Consider the following 24306-nt stretch of genomic DNA (forward strand, 5'->3'; position numbering starts at 1 on the left):
AAGAGTGTTGCCTCGATTTTGAGACACACTTCCTGGAAAGTCTCGAAACACCCGGGCTCGCTGTTGAAATGGCCTGTAACTCCTGAGGGGTTGGCGTAGGTAACTTACCTGATACACTGAGAATAATGGCCCCTCCGGAGAGAATTTAGCTGACTTCCCCGAGGTTGAGGTGGAAGCTCTGGGCCCCACAGAAGACTTCAACGAGGTCAAGGCCACAATATGAGTCGAGGCTTTAGTTGAAGAAGGATCTATTGCCTGAAGATTTTTTCAGGCTGAATTTGACAATGTTTAAGAGCTCGATTTTGAAGTGTAGCACAGCGCGCACATGACTCCGGACGATGGTCAGGTCCTAAACACTGTACACACTTATGTGGGTCAGTGTTGGAGATCGCATGTTGACACCGGCTACACTTCTTAAATCCTGTGACCGGCCGGGACATCGAATGAAACACGGCCATGGCGAAATTGAAGCCTGCAGGCCACGGACCAGGCCCTGCCGTGACACAACCGAAAAATTTAACCTTTTTTTTAAACTCATGCACAACAGAGCAACCCTGTAAAGAAAAGAATTACCGTGGTGAAGAGAAGGCACGAGTTAGAACTAACGCATGCAGAGTGTCGAAACGAGGGCTTCTTGGCTCTACGGAAAACTTAGAACTGAGGAGACGCGTGCCCTACATCGGGCGGGAAGGCACTCGCAAATTTTATGAAAGTTCTTCAAGCAAGTCTGCTTCTGAAGCTGTTCGCATTGGGGCTCTGTGGTTGACGTCACCCCTATATGAGAATATGCTGCCTGCTTATCCTGGGATAATACTGTATATGTGTTACTTTTTCTGCAGGAGAAGTTTGAGCTCCTTTGAAGCTTTTGTTAGCTGTTTGTAGTTGATGTTCTGTTACTTCTTGAGCAGAATGGTGGTTGCTTAGTTATAGACACTGATTGCAATCAATTTCATGTTTAGTGGCTCTCAGTGCTTGGGTACTAACTGTAAGTAGAGTTAAGGAGCCCAGTGAAGTACAGCAGCGGCACAGAGAAAAAAATCCACAGTGGATTCCTTCTGCAGATGGCACACAGCTATGGGGACACAACCCATCTGTCTAGAATGTCTCACCTATCTACTAGAAAAGAGCTTACCAGGATAAGCATATAATTTCTTTTTGTGCTCCCCCACCCCCGTTTATAAGTACATCTATGGTTCATAGACTCAGGGCTGAGACTGCTACAATGGAAGGTCCTAGATCAAATAACATTTCCTATTATTCAATGGAGCAAACTACTTATTTTTGCTTAGTGTATCAAGGGCTAGATTAAATGGTCTCACTAAAACTTTAGTGCTCATTTAAATTTAGGGGTAAGTAATTCATATGAAATGAATAGCCAAAGAACATCACAAGGAACTTGATTTGTGCATTATGGTTTTGATGCTTTTAATCAAGAGTGTCATCGCTCTATGCTGAGCTTAGGGTTGACTAACTGGGAGGCTTTAGGTCCTAAAATGGTTGCAGAGCTAATTTTTTAAATCTTAATTCCCAAAACAAAAACTAAACTAAAAGACATTGACTGGTTCTTCATTAAGTATCTTTCATTTTTCTAATATTCTTGCTGGGTACAAGTCAAGTGCAAGGTTCAGAGATCTTCAAGCATTTGCTTACAAAACTTGGCCTAGGAGTATAAGTTCAGTCTGATATGTACCTTTCTACCATAATCACTAGTCTAGGCTGCAGGGGGAAGCAAAATGAATGATTCTGCTTTATGCTTAAGTGTGAGATGGTGAAAAATGACACTAGTAGGCCTAAGTTCAGTTATTAGAATTAACTCTTGGCTAATGAGATCCTATCAAATCTTCATATATTGCCTGGGCTAGTTAAAAAGTGTTCCGCCACTATTAAGAATATTAAGCAAGCAGTACATAAAGCTCTCTCTCATGCATATTCATTAAGAATACCCTGAAAACTGTGCGAGGAGGAGGGGGGCTTCACAAACCAGTTGCTTTGGTAGAGGGGATCTGATTTTAAGTTATGCTGGACCCCTACAAGTTCAAGAGGCTACCACAAATTACTGCTAATGCAGCCCATTTGTAGTTTGAACAGACAGCCTCAGCCTTTCATAGAGATTCTGGAACAGTTTGGCTTCCTCTTAACTAGTGAAAAACCTAATGGCTCAGAATGAGTGGCACACAGCACTAAATTCACACAAATATAATAAATTTTCCTTTAATTCCTATGGCAACAGTATTCTTAACTGAGGATTCCTGAGTTTCTTCCTTGACTGCATTGTATAATTCAGTTCAGGTTAACTACCAAAACTAGTCATCAGGACCAGGGCAGCTTAGGCCCTTTTCTTTGAATATAGCCTCATGTTTGACAATTGTTTTTGAATTATATAGTCTGACAAGGCAAGAGTGTGGTTGTACATAACTTAAACTTTACCTCAGTTTCTAATATTACTATTAAACATTGTTGGTACAGTACAATCTTTGTATTTAAATATGAATTCACCATCTGAAGTAACCAAAATATATCTTCGCAAAACTTTAAAATGATAAATTCTCAAAAACTAGAGAGCACATAAAACAGACATCACATCAAACTTCAGTGAATTTTACAATTTTTGGCCTATGATATTACCCAAAGGGTTTTGGTCTTGGTTTGAAACACTCATCTCTTCTACAAGGATTTTAAGATCCTTTAGTTTAGGCCAAAAAGGTACTTGCTCAATCCTGGGAATGCCTTTAAGAGGTATAGATTAAAAAAGCACAGAAGGATCTATATGTATTTCAAGGTCAAACATTTCCAAAGCATTGAACAAAGAAATCCTTCAAGAGAAAAAAACAAGTTGAATCATTTAAAAAACCAACAGCTACACAAACCGTTGTGCTGGCAGAACAGATCAGTTCCATAGAGCTGACTTACATTCACTATAGTACTTCACTCAGTATTTGAAAAGGATATGGATTCCCAACAGAAGGGAGTTTAACACTCTGATGAGTTCATATGGCTGTGTGCTCTTTGTGTACAAGAATGAGAAAGGAAGTGGGTATCAGCTTTGACAAATATAAACAAATTGCCAGCTTTTGAATTTTTCTCAATTGTTCCAAGAACACTGCTACTTTCTTGATTTATCTTCCAGATAGTGCATGCTTGTTTTCAGTGTTCATTCTCAGATGACAAATGAAGACTTATGCCTGAAGTCACCCTGAAACAAAGACCAGCTGGGTTAAGAAAGAATGTTAGCAATCATGCAAAGGAACTAAGTGACTCAAAAGTTTAACTTAATTACTTGTACCTTTAAAATGCAGACAAGGGCTACATTGTACATCACTTTTTTTTTTAGAAACATGACGGCAGATAAAGGCCAAATGCCCTATCTAGTTTGCCCATCCGCAGTAACTATGCTCTCTCTTTCTGAGAGATCCCACATTATACAAGTGTTTTGTCTTTCAGACTTTAACAAAACAATTTATTTGTTTTCAAACCCATCTCTGACCGCAGTACTGGTTAGTGACAGGAGCCCAGCGCTAACAGGCTCAATACACCCTATGATGGCACAGATGCTTTATCTCCTTTTATTCAGTGCTTGAACTTTAGTTTTACAAGCATGTTATCACTTACTACAGTACTTGAGCACAACTTACAACCAGAATGGTTACCTGTATTGTCAGATTACCGTGCAAGAATTTTTGGCAGTAAGGTGACAAAGCTCCCAGAACCTTTTATTTGTCTTGTCTGACTATGCTGTAAGTTTCATAAGGCAGGGACTATCATATGTATAACATATCTCTATTGCCTTTTCTTCAAAAAAGCATTTGTTAGCACTAGTGCTGCACGATTCACGATTCGAATGGATTCACCGATTCATTTCAGGTGAATCGATTTAAAATAAACAAACAAAAAAAAAAAAACTCAGCCTCCTGATTCAGTGACTGACCCTCCCCACTCACCCCCTAAAGCAGCAGCGGCAGCGCTGCCACTCCCGCTTTAGAGAGCAAGGGGGGAGGGTCAGTCAGGAAGTGCTGGTGTCCGGCTATCCCCCTAGCCTCCCGTGCCGGATTAAAGGGTAGGCCTGAGGAGTTCACATCACATTGTGCTCGGGTTAGGAGGCTGCAGGCAGCAGTGGTGGTCTGCCTCAGCAAACAATGCTCCTGTTAGTGCTTGCCTGCACTGTGGACTGCCCACCGGCTCCAAAAGAGCCAGGCGCGTGCAGCGATTGCACACTGCCGGCCCATAAGCCTTCTCTGCATCAGAATTGATGTCGGGGGAAGGCTTATGGACTGGCAGGTGCAATCGCTGCATGCGCCTGGCCCTTTTGGAGTTGCAGCGGGGGGGGGGGGGGTTAAATGGGGAAGGCAGGCAGGCAGGCAGGCTTCGGGGGTGGAAGGGAGGATTCTGTCTGGTTCCTGCAGCTCTTGCCATAAGACTGGACCCACAGCTACACAGCATTTCTTCTGCTGCCATCAGACTGCTGCATGATTAAAAAAAAAAAAAATAAAAGATCAAGTGTAGGCAGCCTCAATCAACCTGAGAGGAGAGAGGCAAGGAGTGAAGAGCCAATAGGAATAGGCTATAAAGGAGTGAAAAAGGACTGAATGAAGGATGGGAATGAGAAAGGAGACAGGAAGAGAAATATAGGGTTGGAAAGATGAAAAAGAGTATTTGGAGTGAGCAGCGAAAAATGTCTGGTGGGAGAAAGGGAAAGAAAGAGAACAGTGAAGAAGATAAGTAGAGAAGCAAGAAGGGGAAAAGAAGTAAATAAGAACATGGGTACATGCGGGCAGGGCATGGTGGGGTAGCCTGGACAGGGGGGCCAGGCAGGCCTTCAGGAGGGGCCCCGGTTTAGAAGTACACGGAGACGTGCATATGCCGGACTTTGGGGGGAAGAAATAATGGATCTAAAAACAGAGGAGATGGAGAAAGATGGTGGACAATGGGATTTAGGGAGGGAAGGAACAGTAAGGGAGAGAAGTTGGACACAAGGAATGGTGTGGAGGGGGAATAGAGATACTGGATAGGAGGGTAGTTGGGAAAAGAAAGGGAGAAATGGTGGACCCTGGGGTGGTGGGGAAGGAGTGAGAGATACTGGATGAAAGGGTAGTTGAGAAAAAGTGGACCTGTGGATGGAAACAAAAAAAAGGAAAGATGCCAGACCTCTGGGGGAGGGGAGGGAAACAGAAGGGGAGGACATAGATGGAAAATGGATGATTAGCACAGAGAAATAAGAAAGAAGGAGACCCTGGCAAGCAAGTTATCAGAAGACAACTAGAGCCTGGGACCAACAAGATTTGAATAATGACCAGACAACGAAAGGTAGAGAAAATAATTTTATTTTCTGTTTGTGATTACAATATGTCAGATTTCAAATGTGTATCCTGCCAGAGCTGGTGTTAAGACTGCGAACGTGAGTTAGGATTTAACAGAGAGAGGAAAAGTCTTTTTGGTTTGTTTATTTTGTTTACACCACAGCGCCAGTGTAGTTAGAAGGCAAAGGGGGTGAAGAGGCTATTCAAACATCCTGGTGGATTTATTTAAAAAACACCCAATTGGGCAGGAAAATTGAATCCAAAAATCGATTCAATGGGCTGAATCGAATCAAAATTTTTTTTCCTGAATCGGGAAGCACTAGTTAGCACTGTATGCTGAGTAAAATGGATACAATAGACTCCACTCTTATATTATACCCCTTTTCTTTCCCTCACTATTTATTTAGATTTAGTTCTCACTTTTAAAATAGTATCTCAAGGTGAGTTACATTCAGGTACACTAGTTTTTTTTCTCTGCCTCTGGAGGGGAGTAGAAGATGAGACTGAGGAAACTGTTTAATTTTTGAGGATTTGATTTGAGGTAGTGTCTGCTAAATGTAATTAATTAACCCCCCCCCTTACAAAACTGTGATATAAGTTTTTAGCGCAGGCTGACACGCTGAATACTCTGTGCTGCTCCCAACATTCAGAGTTCCTTTGAGCATTCAGCGCGCCAGCCTGTGCTAAAAATCTCTATCGCAGTTTTGTAAAAGGGAGATAAATTAAGTATTATAAAATTATGTGGTAGTTATAGGACCCAGCTCTGTGGGTCCTTGAGTACCCCCAATATTGAACCAACTCCTTGACTGTCCAGTGTGGGGTATTTACCATAGGATTTTAACATCACCAATCATTTTGAAAAGTTAGCTCCACCATTATATATACAAATATATTTAGATTTCTTGAATCCAAAGGTTCTGCCCAAAATAATATACCTCCCCCAGAGGTTTAGAATAGTGATTATGGGAGAAAGGCAAAGGAGGGTTGTAATTTTATCACCAATTTCAATTAAACCATAAACGCATGTGAAATTTGTTCTAAATTCAGCACATGATCTATTTAAAATCATAGTAACAGGGGTCCTTTTACTAAGCTGTGGTAACAAATGGCCTTAGCATACCCTTACAAAGGTTATTCTCACATGCCAAAGTAATTTTTTTTTTTTGGGGGGGTGTTTACCATGGCTGAACAAACCCCAATTTTCTATTTTTCATCAGTGGCCTTGTGCTAATGTTTTATTTGATGTATTTACTTGATATAATGCTAGGTTCAAGAAATGTGTCTAAGTGGTCATTTTTTAAAAATGAAATCAAAGGACTATACTATATCTAAACAAGAAAATCAAACATATACTATGTACCCCTTTGATAATCACTGCAACACCATTAAAAATGGAGAAAGAGAGACCTTAGAATAAGTAGCCTACATAATTCAGCACAAGTTATGCAAAATGTAGCATAGCACAGTCATTGGGATCTCAAAAAAATTTTCTCCACTTTTGTTGGTGTTGCAGCAATTCTAGCATAGGGGTCCATATTACATATTACAATGCGTGTTCCAAATCAGAATAAGATAAAGGGTGGGAGGGGAGGGAAATTAATGGGTGGGATAGGGGATAAATTTTTAATGAAGGTGCTAGGAACTAATCATGTAAATAATCATAGAATAGTGGATAAATATTGGATAAATATAATTATTAATTAGATGGATCTAAAAATGTATTCACTGAATGTCAATGGTTTAAATCATCCTATTAAGAAGAAGAAATTGTTATCGTTCCTTAAAAATCAAAATGCGGACATTTACTTTATTCAAGAAACTCATCTATCGGAAATTGAATCAAAAAAATTATCTGGAGGTTTTATTTCTAAATGTTTATTTGCACCGGCTTTAAAGAAAAAGGCTGGAGTGGCTGTTTTAATAAATAAAAAATGTAATGCAGATTTTAAATTAATTAATTATGATCCCTTAGGAAGATGGGTACATGTCGAAATGGTTCTGGGAAATACTACCCTGAATTTATTCAATTTATATGCTCCTAATACGAATCAAATGGAGTTTTTTAAACAAATTCAACAGTTGCTTTTACCACTGGCTACATCTAATTTAATAGTAGCAGGGGATTTCAATGCTGTAATGGATCCGATATTGGATAAAAAACCAAGTAAAGTTATAAAATCATTAGGCTTAGATAATTTGATACTATCTTGTGATTTAGTAGATATATGGCGAATTCTTCATTTTAATGATCAGGAATTTTCTTTTTGTTCTCAGGTCCATAAATCTTTTTCACGAATTGATTATATATTTGTTTCTAATAATATAGCGCAGCGCATCTTAAAAGCAGTAATTGATCCCATTATAATTTCAGATCATGCTGGTGTGTGGATTAATCTTCAAAATTATGATGCTGAAAACTTAGATTTAATTTGGAGATTTAATAATGATTTATTAGCGGATTCAAAATTTCTTGAAGATCTCAAAATAAAAATGCAAGAATTCTTTCAATTTAATGAAACAGATGATATTAATGCTGAAATCTTATGGGATGCTTTTAAAGCAACTATGAGAGGAAATATTATTTCATATTCAACATTTATTAACAAACAAAAAAAAAAACAATTTCTTGAGATGGGAAAGCAAATTAAATTATTAGAAAATAAATTAATTGAGAAATGGGAAAATAATACATTACAAGAATTATTAAAATTAAAAGTTAAATACAATGAAATTTCTTCTCAAATTGTGAGAAAAGATATTTTCAACAAACAAGTACAATATTATGGAAATTCAAATAAAGCGGGGAAATTATTAGCAAACTTTCTAAAAGCAAAGAAAAGAAAATCTAAGATTATTGCAATTAAAGATACACAAGGTAATACACATACCAACACAAAAGATATTATAACACAATTTCTTGATTTTTATAAAGAATTATATACTTCCAATTCTTATAAAAATAAAGAACAAGACGGATTAACTTTCTTAAATTCATATATTGGACCAAATATTCCAGATCATATAAAAGGAAGTTTAGAAGAACCTATATCTTTAAAAGAATTAGAAACAGCATTGAAGTCTCTTAGAGTTGGATCCGCTCCAGGTGGAGATGGGTATACTGTTGAATTTTATAAATTTTTCCAAAATATTATATTACCACATCTGTTAAATCTATATCAATATCAATTAAAGAATGAAAAAATTTCTGGTACTATGGCAGAATCGATAATTATAGTCTTACCAAAACCAAACAAAGATCCTACTCTGGTATCAAATTACAGGCCTATTTCATTATTGAATGTGGATAATAAATTAATGGCTAAAGTATTAGCATTAAGATTGGCAAAAGCTCTCCCTTTCATTATTGATGTACATCAAACAGGATTTATTGCTAAAAGACACTCATCAAATAATACTAGATTAGCATTCCACTCATTAAATTTAGCAAAAAATATAAACGATCCAGCTTTTTTAATATCTTTAGATGCAGAAAAAGCTTTTGACAGAGTGGAATGGAATTTTATATACCAAGCTTTACAATGGTTTGGTATAGGATCCGGTTTTATTAAAATGATTCAGACATTGTATAGCTCTCCTGGAGCAAGATTATATATTAATAATAATTTATCAAATAGATTTAACTTGCATAGGGGAGTTAGACAGGGATGCCCTCTGTCTCCTTTACTTTTTGATATTGTCCTAGAACCTTTATTAATTGCAATAAACAAAACTAAGGAGATAGAGGGAATATCATTTACCAGTTTTGAATTTAAATTATCTGCATATGCAGATGATATATTATTATATTTAAGAAAACCGGAAACTACTATTCCATGTATACTAAATTTAATAGAAAAATATGGTACTTTTTCTGGATATAAAATTAATTGGAATAAATCTGAAATTCTCCCAATAAATGTTCATTGTACCAAAGGATTATTTGACCCATATTCATTTATTTGGAAAGAGGATGGTATAAAATACTTAGGAATTATGATCAAAAATACAATAGAAGACACAATCAAAGAGAATGAAAAACTTTTATTAAAAAAAATAACAGAAATGTGTGAGCAATGGAATCCATTACATCTTTCTTGGTGGGGAAGAATTCAAACAATTAAAATGATGATATTGCCTGTGGTTTGTTACCAAATGAGTATGATTCCAATATTTTTTCAGGGGTCATTTTATAAAAAACTTAATAATATTCTTACAAAATTTGTTTGGTGTGGGAAAAGACCAAGAATCGCTTTAGTATCATTACAAAGACCAATTGTGGAAGGGGGGGTAAATTTTCCAAATTTTTATAGGTATCATCAAGCCTATATCTTAAGACAGGGTATGTATTGGATCCTCCCAGACCTTTTAGAAAATGTACCAGATTGGCTATATTTAGAATGGCGGCTCCTGTTCCCTTTATATCCAGAACAGTTAATAACCATAACAATGCCTAAAAGATACAAAGACCACAGAATTTTATTTGACACTTGGAAAACATTGAGATATATCAGTAATCTATCACCAGAACCTATTATTAAATCTCTAACTCAATCAATATGGATAAACTCCAGGATCAGAATTGGCGGAAATAAAATCGTCTGGAAACAATGGATAAATGCAGGAATAAGAACATTGAATGATGTCATATCAGAAGGTTCACTGCTTAGTTTTTCACAATTGCAAAACAAATTTGGTTTAAATAAAACACAATATTTTAAATGGATGCAATTGAAGCAGGCCATTCAGGTAGGGTTCCCTGAATGGAAAAATCTAAATAATCAATATAGCCTACAGGTTCTATGTTTCCAGACGGATTTCTTGGGTCACCAAGCCGCAAAATGGTACAAATTGATATACGGATTTTTAAATAAAAAAAAGAAAACAGGTCTTAGAGATATTTGGAGTATTGAGATTGGTCAGAAAATTTCTGAATCTCAATGGCCAAGATTTTGGTCCTGGAGATTAAGATCTACAAGGTCAGCATCTATGAATCAAACATGGTTGTTCTTATTACATAGAGTGTTCTGGACCCCAACGCGCCTGCAAAAAATAGATAGTACTAGATCTAATAGATGCTGGCATTGTAAATTAGAAATAGGGACGTTAGATCATTTAATCTTTTTCTGTCCCTATGTAAATGCTTTTTGGAATTCAATTTGGCCCCAAATTAATAAATTACTAGAAAATCATGTAGGACTCTCATATGACACCATATTATTTGGTACTGCAATGAGAAATATGAGTCCGATTTCAGCAAATAATAATAAGCTATTACTGATATTAACAGGAGTCGCCATGCAACAAATTACCCAAAATTGGAAAGATTACACCAAATTAAATTACACATTCTGGTGGAATTCTGTTTGTCATATTTATAAAATGGAAAAAATAATAGCTTTACAACAGGGAAATCTTCTTAATTTTAATAAAATTTGGCAACCATTGACAAATTATTCTAATGATTAAGTTCTTAGCACAAGGATAAATAATTATACATGAATGGGGTGGGTTTTGAATAATTAATGAAATATATTATATAAAAAGGGAATGGGATTTATATTATACATATTATTGTATAAGTGTTATCATATTATATTTTCAACATGATGTATTATTAATGATAATATTTAAGATATGTAATAATCAATTGTATATTATATTACTTAAATAATGTAAGAATGGAAAACTTATAAATAAAAATTTAAAAAAAAAAAAAACATTATAGATTTTGTTTGATTTCATTTTTTTGTTTGTTTGTTTTTAAGTTTTTTATTCATTTTTCATATAACAAGTGTATCACTTAAATTTATACAATTTTATTACGTACACACTTGATATTCCTTCATACATTGCTATATATATAACATATCATTATATAATCTTTTACTATAATCTTGAGTCTCAATTAATTAAAAGTGACCATGGGAGCACTTACTGCCACTTATTTTGTAAATGGTAACAGCTCCCATGTTTTCAGCCTCCTGCCCTTCCCTCCGGTTTTCTCCCCAGTGGCTGAGTTGGAGCGGCAAGAAGGCAGGAGCGAGTTTTTCGCTTCCTGCCTTGTCCCGTGCCGCTCCATGAATGATGGTTTAGCACTGGGGCAACCATTCACAGAGCGGCACGGGACAAGGCAGGAAGCGAAAAACTTGCACCTGCCTTTTTGCTGCTCCGACTCTGCCGCTGGGGAGAAAGCTAAAGGGAAGGACCGCCAGAGGAGTTAAGGTAAGGGGGGACCCTGCTTGACTCGGGGAGGAGTCTGCCTGCCCTGGCCTACCACTAGACCACCTGAGGGGGGACAGGGTGCAGAGCCTAGCAGGGAGAATTTGGTTCAGAATATTTTTTTTCTTGATTTCCTCCTCTAAATCTTGGGTGCGTCTTATGGAGCGAAAAATACGGTACCACCTTATCATATATTTCAAAGTGGTTTTACAATAAAAACAAGGCTAGTGCAAATAGTTAGCCAAACAAAAGGGGAACAGACAGAACATAAAACAGATAATTACAGGACTCAACTAACATACATTGTCCACGCCGGCTATGTGGAAGGCCGAGATGTCCAGAAGATCAGCCTCCACCCACTCTATGAGGAGAAAGGTCTCCAGAGCCACTAGCTGACTCTTGGCGCCCCCCTGACGATTGATATAAGCCACCATCGACTTGGCAGCTCAACTTCAATGCTAAAAAATGTAAAGTGATGCACCTGGGTAAAAGAAATCTGTGCAGGACTTACACGTTAAATGGTGAGACCTTAGTTAGGACCACGGAAGAACGGGATTTAGGAGTAATCATTAGTGATAACATGAAAACTGTCAATCAAGTGGAAAAGGCTTCCTCCAAGGCAAGGCAAATGATGTGTTGTATCCGTAGAGGTTTTATCAGCAGGATGCCAGAGGTCATAATGCCACTGTACAGGTCCATGGTGAGACCTCATTTGGAATATTGTGTTCAATTCTGGAGACCACATTACCGGAAAGATGTGCTGAGAATTGAGTCAGTTCAGCGGATGGCCACCAGGATGGTCTCGGGGCTCAAAGATCTTCCGTATGAAATAAGGCTGAATAAATTGCAGCTGTACTCACTTGAAGAACGAAGAGAGAGAGGGGATATGATTGAGACATTTAAATATATCACGGGTCGTATCGAGGTGGAAGAGGATATCTTCCGTCTTATGGGACTTTCGTCCACCAGAGGGCATCCGCTGAAACTCAGGGGAGGGAAATTTCATGGTGACTCCAGAAAGTATTTCTTCACTGAGAGGGTGGTCGATCATTGGAATGAACTCCCATGGCAGGTGATTGAGGCCAACAGCGTGGCAGATTTCAAAAATAAATGGGATATTCATGTGGGATCTCTAATGATGTAAGGGCAGGGGGTGGTGAGCAAAATTAAGGAGAAGGGTCACTAGAGTGGGCAGGCTTGATGGGCTTTGGCCCTTTTCTGCCATCATTTTTCTATGTTTCTAATGTTGGAAAGAACTTGAACTGACTTGCCTTCCAGCAAGGACTGGAATTCCACCACGCCACGCTATGCAAAAAAGCTCTTCTGAAAATTACCACAGAGCATGCACTACATCCCAAATATCCTGAAGCATAGGGAAAGAGCAAGATGCTGACCGGATCTCTCTCTGGAGAGGTTCCACCACATGAGGGGGTCCTGAGCTTCCACTTCAAAATGTAAAATCTGAAGGAAGAGCTCTTGCAATAAAATGATTATTGCGTGTTTGATTTACAAAAAAAAAAAAAGAGAGATACAAATGCGTCCTAGCCAACTGGTGGGAAGAAAAACAGATCATCTATAAAAGAATCCATGGCCCAAGACACCCACGGGTGCTTGGATGGTGGTTGAGGGGGCTGGACCGAAGCAGCAACTGCAGAAGACAGAACATAGGGGGGGGGAGGAAGGAATCAACACCTCCGACCCCAAAAACCGCCGGCAGTGAAGCAGGACACCTGCCGCCATTAAATAAGCCTTGCACATGGCCAACATCAAACAGGGGAATAAAAAACCCCGACAGCAACATAGCATTCATGTTAGGAGCAGAAAACACATTTCAGACCTGTTCCTGCCTTTCCTAGACAGGAGGAAGGTCGCCTGAGGCCATGGGCAAATTTGATGCGCTTCCCACCAAAAAACTGAGGAAAGGGTTATTGGTAAACTAGAACAGGAATACCAAATGCAGCACCGAAAACCAACGGATCACCAACAGCTGAGGAAAACCCCCGGTGTGGGCTGTAGAAGGCCGGGGTTTGCCCCCAGTCAACAAACGAAGTGTGCGCAGAAAACCTAACACCCGAAGCCGGGTTTCCCTCGAGGCAGCACTTGCCAGCTGCATGCACTGAACGGCTCCCACAGAAAACACACTTTTTCAGCATTCATAAAGATTAGTAGCGATATAGAAGCTCTCATTAATAATAATAGCACCAAAAACCCACGCACAACGCCCTATAAAATAAACCCAACAGCCTCAGACCTCTTTTTAAAAAAATATATATATAAGGCTCCATTTATTTCTGGTGTCAAGATCAGGCAAACCGCATTGGCACTCCAAACTGCAGGCATAGCTGGTATGTTGTGGCCAGGCTACAGTTGAGGCACCTCTAAATCCAAAAAACCTGGGGAGGTGGGGGAACAGGGGGAGGTACTTAACTCCCTTCCAGTGTGGCATCCCTGAGGTTGGTAGAACCCCCAAGACAGTCCCCCAAGCTCAGTCCGGACAGACAAAGGGACAAGAAAGATTCACTAACCAGATCCAATAGGCCTCAACAAACCTCAGCACAGACTGCACAAACAGACCATGCCACCTGCTGGAGACTGAGAAAAAATTGATTGTAAGAGGGACTGCACAGCCCACTTGTTAGTGTCTCAGTCTCCACCTGCTGGCAGAGGAACATAAACCTATCAGTTTCTGTGCCAATCTGGAGAGACGATAAAGAAGTTCTCTTTTCTGTACCATTATCCTCTACGGCCAACTCCAGATTCCATCCCTTCTACCTTGCTACACTGTATGCCTGGAACAAACTGCCTGACTCGGTACATCAAGCTCAGTCTCTGGCAGTATTCAAATACATGCTCAAAACCCACTTCTTTGATATTGCTTTCAATTCCTAACTCCAACCCTCCTGCTAAGCACCCATATCTGTGGGGCAGTCAAGCCATTGTGACATCACTGCTAAGGTTGGCTCTTGGGCGTTGGTGGAATGAAGCATTATGACATCACAATCTCAGCTCTGGAATGTTGCTACTCTTTGGGTTTCTGCCAGGTACTTGGGACCTGGGTTGGCCACTGTTGGAAACAGGATACTGGGCTTGATGGACCTTTGGTCTGTTTCAGTGTGGCAATTCTTATGTTCTATAATTCCCACCTGAGCACTGTGTATAGATGTACTTTTTTGTCCAGTTTGCCTGTTATAACTAGATTGTAAGCTCTTTTGAGCAGGGATTGTCACTGATTCACAATTTGCCCCATTTCTTTAGACCTTTTCTCCCCAAGGAGTAGGTGTGTTAGCCAATTTTTCATTGTTCAGCACTGTATATGCCTGGTAGCAAATGATTAGTAGTAGTAAAAGTCCACAGTCTGCTATTGAAACATTCATGGGGGATGCCTGGCATTGGTAGCATGGCACGTTGCTACAATTTGGGTTTTTGCTAGGTACTAGTGACCTTGATTGGTCACCTTGGAAACAGAATACTGGGGCAGATGGACCATTGGGTCTGATCTTGGATTACCATATGGCTCCAGAAAAAGGAGAATAGATTGAGAAATCTGGGTTTTATTTCCATTGCTTTCAATGGAAGTAAAGCCCAGGTGTCACAATTCATCCTCTTTTTTTTCTGGAGCCATATGGTAACCCTAGTCTGGCCTAGTATGGCTATTCTTATATAAACTAAATGGTATTCTCTCATTACTAAAAAAAATTGGTTATTCAAGCAGGTAAATAATGTGGTTGGGTACAGAGTACCCTTCTTTTTAAGACAGCATATCTTTGGTTTCTTAGCCTGCATCTCATCTTGTTTTCTCCTCTCATTTTCTTGTCTTTACTGGGTATGTTTGGTATTGCTGCCCTATCTATTATATGGAGTACCTTTCAATGTTTTTTATTGGCCTGTACACCACTTGATTCTGCAAGTCAACATGGGCAGTATGGAAACATTTTAATAAACTACTTTCAAAATCTGGGACTTTTGACTAGAAATGTTCCATCTCAGATGGAACCCATCAAGAGTAAGGGAAACCACTGAATGTATAACACCCATATGAATTTAGCAGTTACTTTAAGGTTGAAAACATATCATTTTGCTTAGTTTGTTTATGTTCCCTTACCTCATTATCTGTCCGGAGGTAATTAACACCCTCTGGCTTTTCTGTAGTCTTGTAGCTGAAAAAGTAGAGAAAACAAACATACCAAGTTCAGAGATTTCTCTTAAGCCAAAACAATGACATTCTCTCCCTCTTGCAGATTTTTGCTTTATTTTCCACACAGAAGAGAAAGAGGGGACAAGAATTCTCTTAAAAATCAAAGCTTCTTACTTGTAACAGCTTTTACCATATGTTGTTGTTGTTAGGTCCTTTAGATTTGTGCTAGAGTCCTAGCGACTTGATGAATTGGAGGTCTAAAAAGAAATTGGTTTTGTGCTAATCTGGGAAGGTCCTCCATTGTCATCCACGTTGTTGTTAGGTGATATCGATTTGTGCTAGAGTCCTAGCAACTTGATGATTGGCGGATCTAAAAAGAAATTGGTTTTGTGCTAGTCCGGAAAGGTCCTCCAAATGGTTGTTTTCAACTTTTATTGATTATGACTGGGGTCGCCATTCAAAATATCACAAGTAATTGGAAAAACTGCAGTAGATTAAATTACACCTTCTGGTGGAATTCGTTATGTCACATTTATAAAATGGAAAGCATAATTGCTATTCAAAAAGGATATTATAATAAATTTAAAAAGATCTGGGGGCCATTGACAACTTACTGTAATGAGTAGATACCATTTTCTATTGAAAGTACATTTGTAAATGGGGGGAGGAGGGTGAATTAAAATTTTACTGTAGGTTTAATCAATAGAAAAGAATATTTATTTTTGTATATTTTTCATTAATTGCTAAAGAAAAGGGTGGTGAGGGAATCAATCTATTTATTTGATGTTATACTAGAAAGAAATTCAAGTGATGTATTTTTTTTTTTGTAAATCTTTATTCATTCTCAAAAAATTTCAACAAGTGAACAATAAATATTCATAAAATACATTAATTAATCACTTGACAATCTTATTTGTATTACTTTAAATAACTAAATATAAAAGTCCCACCCCTCCCACCCAAATTCTTTAATAAATTTCCATTTTCAGAAACTCCAAGTGTATAATAATTATTCAAAAATATATTAATTACTTGACATACTTATTTGTTTTACTCTAAATAAATAATTATAAAAGCCACACTCCTCCCACCCATCATGTAAAAATGTAACATTATCAATTTTTATCAATCATAATAATTTTAAATGTTTTATTATTTGTACACTTATTGTAAGATTAAGAAATGAATAAAGAATTAAAAAAAAAACCCCAAAAAACATGTCCAGCCATCTGATTGGAGGACACCCTCTTCGCCTGGTTCCTTCGATCTTCCCAAACAAGATGTCCTTCTCCAGTGAACTCTCTTTTCTGATGGTGTGACCAAAATAAGACAGTCTTAACTTCATCATTTAGGCTTTGAGTGGCATAGCCGGTTTGATCTACTATCGACCCCCAGGACAGGCGGAGGAAACGGATTCAGAAATGATAGAGGAAATCAAACAAGAATGCAAGACAGGCAATGTAATAATCTTGGGAGACTTCAATTTCCCGGGGATAGACTGGAACCTGGGAACCTCCAACTGCGGCAAGGAGGCCAAGTTCCTGGAGGCGCTAGGGGATTGCTTCCTGGAACAAATGGTAAAAGAGCCAACAAGAGGCAATGCCACCTTGGACTTGGTCCTAAATGGCCTCACGAGACCAACAAAAGAAGTAGAAGTCACGGTCATGATCAACTTTAAACTTGACATCAGGAAAGGGAAACGTACCAAAACCTTAACCACGACCTTAAACTTTAAAAAGGGTAAATATGATTGCATGAGAGCCTTGGTAGCACAACGACTCAGGAAAATGGTGAACAAACTTAAAACGGTAAATCGGGCATGGTCCCTACTGAAAAATACTATCACGGAATCTTTACATTCCGCGGATTTCCAAAGAAAGGGGAACTAAAGGCAAAGGAGAACTGGCATGGCTTACCAGACAGGTGAAGGAAGCCATAAAAGAAAAGGAGGACTCTTTCAAAGAATGGAAACGCATGAAAACAACCGAAGCTTGGAGCAAACATAAAGACGATCAGAAGAAATGTCACAAGGCGGTAAGGGATGCCAAAAAGGACTATGAGGAGAAAATAGCGCAAGAGGCCAAAAACTTCAAGCCGTTCTTTAGATACGTAAAAGGGAAAAACCCTGCAAAAGAGGTGGTGGGACCCCTGGATGACCAGGGAAGAAAAGGGTACATCAAGGAAGACAAACAAATTGCAGACAGACTAAATTCCTTCTTTGCGTCCGTCTTTACGAAGGAGGCCACCGCAACAATACCAGAAGCAGTGGAAGTGTTTAAAGGAGTAATAGAAGACAGCCTCACCACAGTAGAAGAGGACTTGGACCAGATATACTACCAGATTGATAAAACTTAAGCGTGGTAAATCCCCTGGACCGGATGGAATTTACCCAAGAGTCTTAAAAGAATTGAAGGTTGAAATCGGAGAGTTATTACAAAAACTTGCCAACCTGATAATTAGAACTGGACAGATACCGGATAACTGGAAGATAGCGAATGTCACGCCAATTTTCAAAAACAGCTCGAGAGGAGAACCGGGCAACTACAGACCTGTGAGCCTTACGTCTGTCCCTGGAAAGATGGTTGAAGCAATGATTAAAGATAGCATAGTCTGGAACTTGGATACACATGACCTGATGAAAGCCAGTCAACATGGCTTCAGGAAAGGGAAATCATGTTTAACGAATTTACTTCAGTTTTTTGAGACCGTGAATGAACAAATTGATAGTGGAGAACCAGTGGACATAATATACTTAGACTTTCAGAAAGCGTTCAACAAAGTTCCACACGAAAGACTTCTCAGGAAACTACAAAGCCATGGAATAGAGGGGGATGTACAAAGATGGATAGGCAAATGGCTGGCAAACAGAAAACAGAGAGTAAGCATAAATGGGAAGTTCTCCGACTGGGAGAAAGTAACTAGTGGTGTACCCCAGGGCTCGGTACTTGGGCCGATCTTATTTAATATTTATATCAATGACCTAGAAGAAGGAACATCCAGTGAGATCATCAAGTTTGCAGACGACACAAAGCTATGCTGGGCAATCAAATCGCAGAAGGATAGCGAGGAACTCCAGATCGACTTGTATCAGTTAGAGAAATGGGCGGAGAAATGGCAGATAAAGTTTAATGTGGAAAAGTGCAAAGTAATGCATTTAGGCAGAAAGAACAAGGAACACGAGTATAGAATGTCAGGTGCAACTCTGGGTAAGAGCGAACAAGAAAAGGACCTGGGTGTACTGATAGATAGGACTCTGAAACCATCAGCACAATGTGCAGAGGCGGTGAAGAAAGCAAACAGAATGTTGGGCATGATAAAGAAGGGAATCACGAGTAGATCGGAGAGGGTCATAATGCCGCTTTATAGAGCAATGGTCAGACCCCACTTGGAATACTGCGTCCAACATTGGTCTCCCAACCTAAAGACGGATATAAAATTGCTGGAGAGGATGCAGAGACAAGCAACGAAACTAGTAAAAGGGATGGAGAACCTGGAATACGAGGATTGACTTAAGAGACTGGGATTGTTTTCCCTTGAGAAAAGGAGACTGCGAGAGGATATGATTGAGACCTTCAAAATACTGAAAGGAATCGACAAAATAGAGCAGAAAAAATTATTTACATTGTCCAATTTGACACGGAATGAAGCTAAGGGGGGACAAGTTCAGGACAAATATCAGCAAGTTCTGCTTCACGCAGAGAGTGGTTGACACCTGGAATGCTCTCCCAGAGGACGTTATTGCGGAATCGACCGTCTTAGGATTCAAAAGCAAACTAGATGCACATCTCCTTACGAGAGGCATAGAAGGATATGGGTGACTAAAAATTACGCCAGGTGTACACCTGGCAGGGCCTCCGCGTGTGCGGATCACTGGACTTGATGGACCGATGGTCTGATCCGGAGATGGCGCTTCTTATTTTAGTTCTTCTGGTGGTCCATGGCACACCTAAAATCCTTCTCCCGCACTAAAGCTCAAATGAGTCAATCTTCTTCCTGTCTTGTTTCCAAGTCCAAGTTTCCAAGTTTATTAAAATTTTTGATAAAACTCCAATCATACATTCCAAGCGTTTAACAGTTAAAAAATTAAATAGGGGGACAATTAACAGATTTATACAGCAAGTATATACTGGATATAGGCAATATACAATTACAACACAGCTTTAGTTAGTTTTATTCAGTGATATCTACAATTGCTCACAGTTACTTCTATTAAAGCAGTTCAATGTATTTAGTCTTTACTTTTTGATCTGTTGCTGCCAGGTAGGACTCGGCCTTCGGGTCTTCAGTCTTAAGGGCCAGCGCAGCAAGCCTGCCCTAGCTATTTTAAGGGGAACTGCTTTTGTACGTCCCTGGGGTCTAGAATGTCTCGCCTATTGCACTGGAAAAAGAGATTATGTACTTACCCAGGTAAGCTCTTTTCTAGTAGATAGGTGAGATATTCTAGACTCCCCACCCTGTCCTTCCTGCACCTGCTTTCAGTTTTTAGTCTATTTATGCTTCTCCAAGCAGATTCTTGGTGACCGGACAGCCCTTCGGGGTTGTGAAGAATCTGTACATATGTTCAACTTGTTAGGGAGTAGTTTGAGCTCCTTTGAAGTCTGTGTTGGCGGTTAACGGTACTGTTTAGTTGTTTATCAGCAGAACAATAGTTTAGCCTATGGTTACTGGTGCCTCTACTTCATATATGTAGGTGCCTTTCTATGCTTGGGTACTGACTGCTAGTCGGCGCTAAGCTGATCTGTGAAGTAGAGAATGACACGGGGGCTGTTTACCATGGTAAACCGTGGTCACCACAGTAATGGGGACATTTGCAACTGGTTTACCACAGGAATGGGAACAAGACCTTTCACCACCCTGTGAAGTGATGAAAAGTCTTACTCCTGTGGCATCTTCTCCCCAGCTCCTCTTGCGCCTATTTTACCTTCAGGAGCCAGCCCTGTCACGATGAAGATAGAAGGAACCCAAAACCAAAGCCTGAGACCAATGTGATTTGAAGAATAAAATTACCAGCCAACAAAAGGTAGAAAAAAATAAATTTATTTTATATTTTGTGATTAGAATATTTCAGATTTGAAATATGTATCCTGCTAGAGCTGGTATTAGACATACCTGGGGACGGCAAAACCCAGGCTGTGCTTCTTTAGCTTCCAGCTGGCTTAGGGCTCACTCTCTCTGACCAGGGGGCAGTTGTTCTAGTTGCACTCTCCTAACACTATTCCTGCCATGTGTGACTGAAGTATTCTGTTAGCTTGATTTTTCTATGTAGCAATCTGTAATAATTTGGTTTGTTCAGTTTTCACAATAGTGGAGGGGATATTTGTGAAAGGGAGGCGAGACATGGGTTTTGTTGATCCTTACTCGGTATTATTTGTGTTTATAAAATGACAATTGTACAGAATAGTCTCTTTTTAGACTTTAATAAAATAAGTTCAGTATTAAATCATAACTATTTGAGGCTTGTGCAGATGGGATCCGACAGTTTGCAGGGTGGGGAGAGGGCCCGAACTTGCGGGACGGGGACTGAGCTTGAGGGGACAGAGCAGGAATGGTGATAAATTTTTTCCTCGTGTCATTCTCTACTGTGAAGTACACTGGACACAGAGTGAAAAATCCTGAGTGGATTCCTTCTGCAGTCCATGCGAGTATGGTGAAATAACCCTGTTGTCTAGAATGTGTCACCTATTGCACTGGAAATCTGTTTTTTAGATGAACTTAGCACATATCATCCGCACTATTTTGTAACAGAAGATTAGAATGTTGGATGCCATAAAGTGAAGCAGCCAATGAACAACAAAATTGCTATATTAAGATTGCTTGCTCAGTCCTATTAAATGTATTTATTTAACTTTATAAAAATAGAAATATTTAACAGCAAGCCCCTGACGAAGCTCCAAGCAGTAGTGAAACGGAAGATCTCCGTCAGGCTAAAGCTAAGCGCTGTTATACTGTTTTTTCATTGAATTTGAAGGTGTATATGAAAACAACAAAGTGAAGGTTTTTTTTGCCAATGAAAGAGATTGTACCTGCATTTATGTTACAATTGAGTCCTCTAGCGAGGTTACTGAGGCTTTTTCTCCCTTGACTAAGTGCAAATTAATAATATTGATATTATACAAAGTGAATGTCATCTTATTGTTGTTTTTTCCAGTCTCTCCCCTCCTTCCCACCCACTCGTCTTCATGGTCTGGTATCTCTCTCCTCCTCAGTATCTTTCTTGAGTCCCTGCCACCCTTCATGCACTGCTGGCAGTGCCAGTAATTAAGGCAGAGCACTGACTGATTCCAGAGCCTCTCTCTCTCTATGGTGAGTCCCAACTACATAGAACAGGAAGTTACATTAGCTGATGTAACTTCCTGTTCCCACATAGGCAGGACACACTAGAGAGAGAGAGAGAGACTCATTCTGAAGCCAGCTAGCCAGTTGGCAGTTCTCTGCCTTAATCACTGGCACTGCCAGCAGTGTATGGAGGTAGGGACTTGAGAGAGATACTGGACGGTGGCGGGCTGTGGAGTGTGGATCAAGGAGGTAGGGGAACATTGTGGGTAAGGAAGAAAGACCTATGTTAAAATCTGTAACATTCATTAAACATTTAATGCGTTGTGTTATTAAAGCATTAAATGTGCAGCCCTAATTTCTTTAAATATTTTTTATTTATCAAATTTTCATCATTATCATTTTTATAGATAATAATAAAGAAAGGAAAGATTACAGAAAAATAAAATAATTTTTTAAAATATTTAACATTGAACTTCAGAATGTTACTGCTTCTTAGCAGTATGGTATAAATATATGTATCTTGCACACTAATTACTTCATGTACAGGATACCGAAATATTTCATCCCCTGAGTCTCTCTCTAATTCAGCAGGTAAGCTACTAACTTCCAAATTGGTCTCCCTATAAATATTTTGACCCACTTTGTGTTAGCAGTATATAGAGCAGGAATGATAATTGATAACTACACAGTGTTTACCTTTTCCCACTTGGTTTGCGCTTTGCAAAATAACCTTTTCGGTATGCACAGCAGATCACGAGGATTACAAGTACCAAAACCAGCAAAACAACCAAAGCACCACAAACAATGCCAGCAATGTTTAGATCATCTACAGAGAAGAAACAGAGCAGAGATCGCATCCTATCAAAACATACATCTTCAGTTTTCTTTATAATTATATAACATCAGTGCACAGCATAAAATCTAATTTTCCATGTGCAAGAGCTTTCATTGCAAGTATGGCCAGAAGCAGATGAAATAACTTACTAAATGTCACATATCAAAGTACTGGATTATTATTTAAATTCCAAACTCTATGGGGGCAATTCTACAACCAAGCATCTTCACTTGTTTCCCAAGGTTGCATGATAGAAGCTTAGTACTCTATAATAGAGCTGGCATTAAGTGTGGGCATCTAAAGGCAGCACAGTTGCATGTAACAGAGTTCTGCCCAAGTCCACCCCACCTTACAAATATGTAGTATGTAAATTAGGGGTGTTATTACAGTGCTTAGAAGTCTACTGGCACTTTCACAAGTAACTACACTTACCTGCATTAAGCACTAATATTCTACACAATTATATTCTAAGAGGCACATAATTGTAGGCACCTATTGTAAACTACACTTCACATGCTACTCACAAGTTTGATTTTCTAGGCCTACCATTTTCAACTCAACTTTGTTCTTAATTACCAAGTACAGTAAATTAACTCACAGACTTCAAGTTGTTGTTCATCACATTTCGCTGATCCAGCTGGATTGGATGCAATACAATAGTAATGTCCTGTATCTGCCTTGCTCATTGCACTGAAAACCTGTTCAGAAATAGAGGAAGGAAATCTGCCTTCAGTGTGTGCCACTGGTATGATCATCTCAAGCCCTAGATAAAGGGCGATATGAATCATACCCTTTGGTAGGAGTGCCCAGCCCTGTCCTGGGAGAGCCTGTCAGTCAGGTTTTCAGGATATCCAAAATGAATATGCATGAGATTGATTTGCAAATAAAGAAGGCAGTGTATGCAAATCTATTTCATGCATATTCATTGTGGATATCCTGAAAATCTCACTGGGTGGGGCTACCCAGAACACATTTGATATCACATGTAGCTTGTGGCATGGCCTGAAGACTGGACTGATTGTACCACGCTTCAGTACTAGGAGAGGTTTGGTTGTTTCAGGAATTCATTCATCATTCAAATATGCCAAGTGACACTACCTTAGGATCTTATGATGCCTGACAAATCCCTAGATTTGTGCCACAAGCAATGATTAAAACTTCTTAGTTTGAGTCATCGGTTTTTGACCGTTTCCTCATTTTTGGACTGCTTTTGCTGTTTGCATGGTTGTTTCCTTCTTTCTTGCTTCATCGTGAAAATTTCTTTAGCATTCACAAGGTTTAAGTTCTCATTTTTATCTTAGACTTATTATTCTATGGGGTAATATTCAGCACTAATTAACTGGGTAGGAGAGACTCATATCTGGTAACTAGTTGACTTAGGAGGATTATTTAACCTATTCTATTGTCTTTTCTTAGGGCTTTCATTTTCTCTTTTTGTCCCAAACTCTAAATCTATTCTCCCTACAATCCATAATAAATTTGGAATTCTTCTAATTTTATTTTGGTCTTTCACCAGTCCTTTATCCATGAATCCTTTCTCATCTCAA

General features: G+C 39.0%; 1 protein-coding gene across 1 annotated transcript in view; it reads right to left on the reverse strand.

Moving 5' to 3' along the window:
- Positions 1 to 2400: 2400 nt before the first annotated feature.
- The window catches only part of JAM3 (junctional adhesion molecule 3), a 147306-nt gene continuing 125400 nt past the window's right edge, over positions 2401 to 24306 (reverse strand). Inside the window, exons 6-9 of the mRNA XM_033918892.1 lie at positions 23358 to 23457; positions 22621 to 22750; positions 15616 to 15670; positions 2401 to 3193 (exon numbers count right to left, since the gene is read on the reverse strand). Coding sequence (XP_033774783.1) covers positions 3158 to 3193; positions 15616 to 15670; positions 22621 to 22750; positions 23358 to 23457 — 321 coding nt within the window. The 3' untranslated portion in view covers positions 2401 to 3157. The remainder of the gene's footprint in view (positions 3194 to 15615; positions 15671 to 22620; positions 22751 to 23357; positions 23458 to 24306) is intronic.

The sequence above is a fragment of the Geotrypetes seraphini genome, chromosome 13 (genome assembly GCF_902459505.1).
Source record: "Geotrypetes seraphini chromosome 13, aGeoSer1.1, whole genome shotgun sequence".
In the NCBI taxonomy this organism is placed as follows: Eukaryota; Metazoa; Chordata; class Amphibia; order Gymnophiona; family Dermophiidae; genus Geotrypetes; species Geotrypetes seraphini.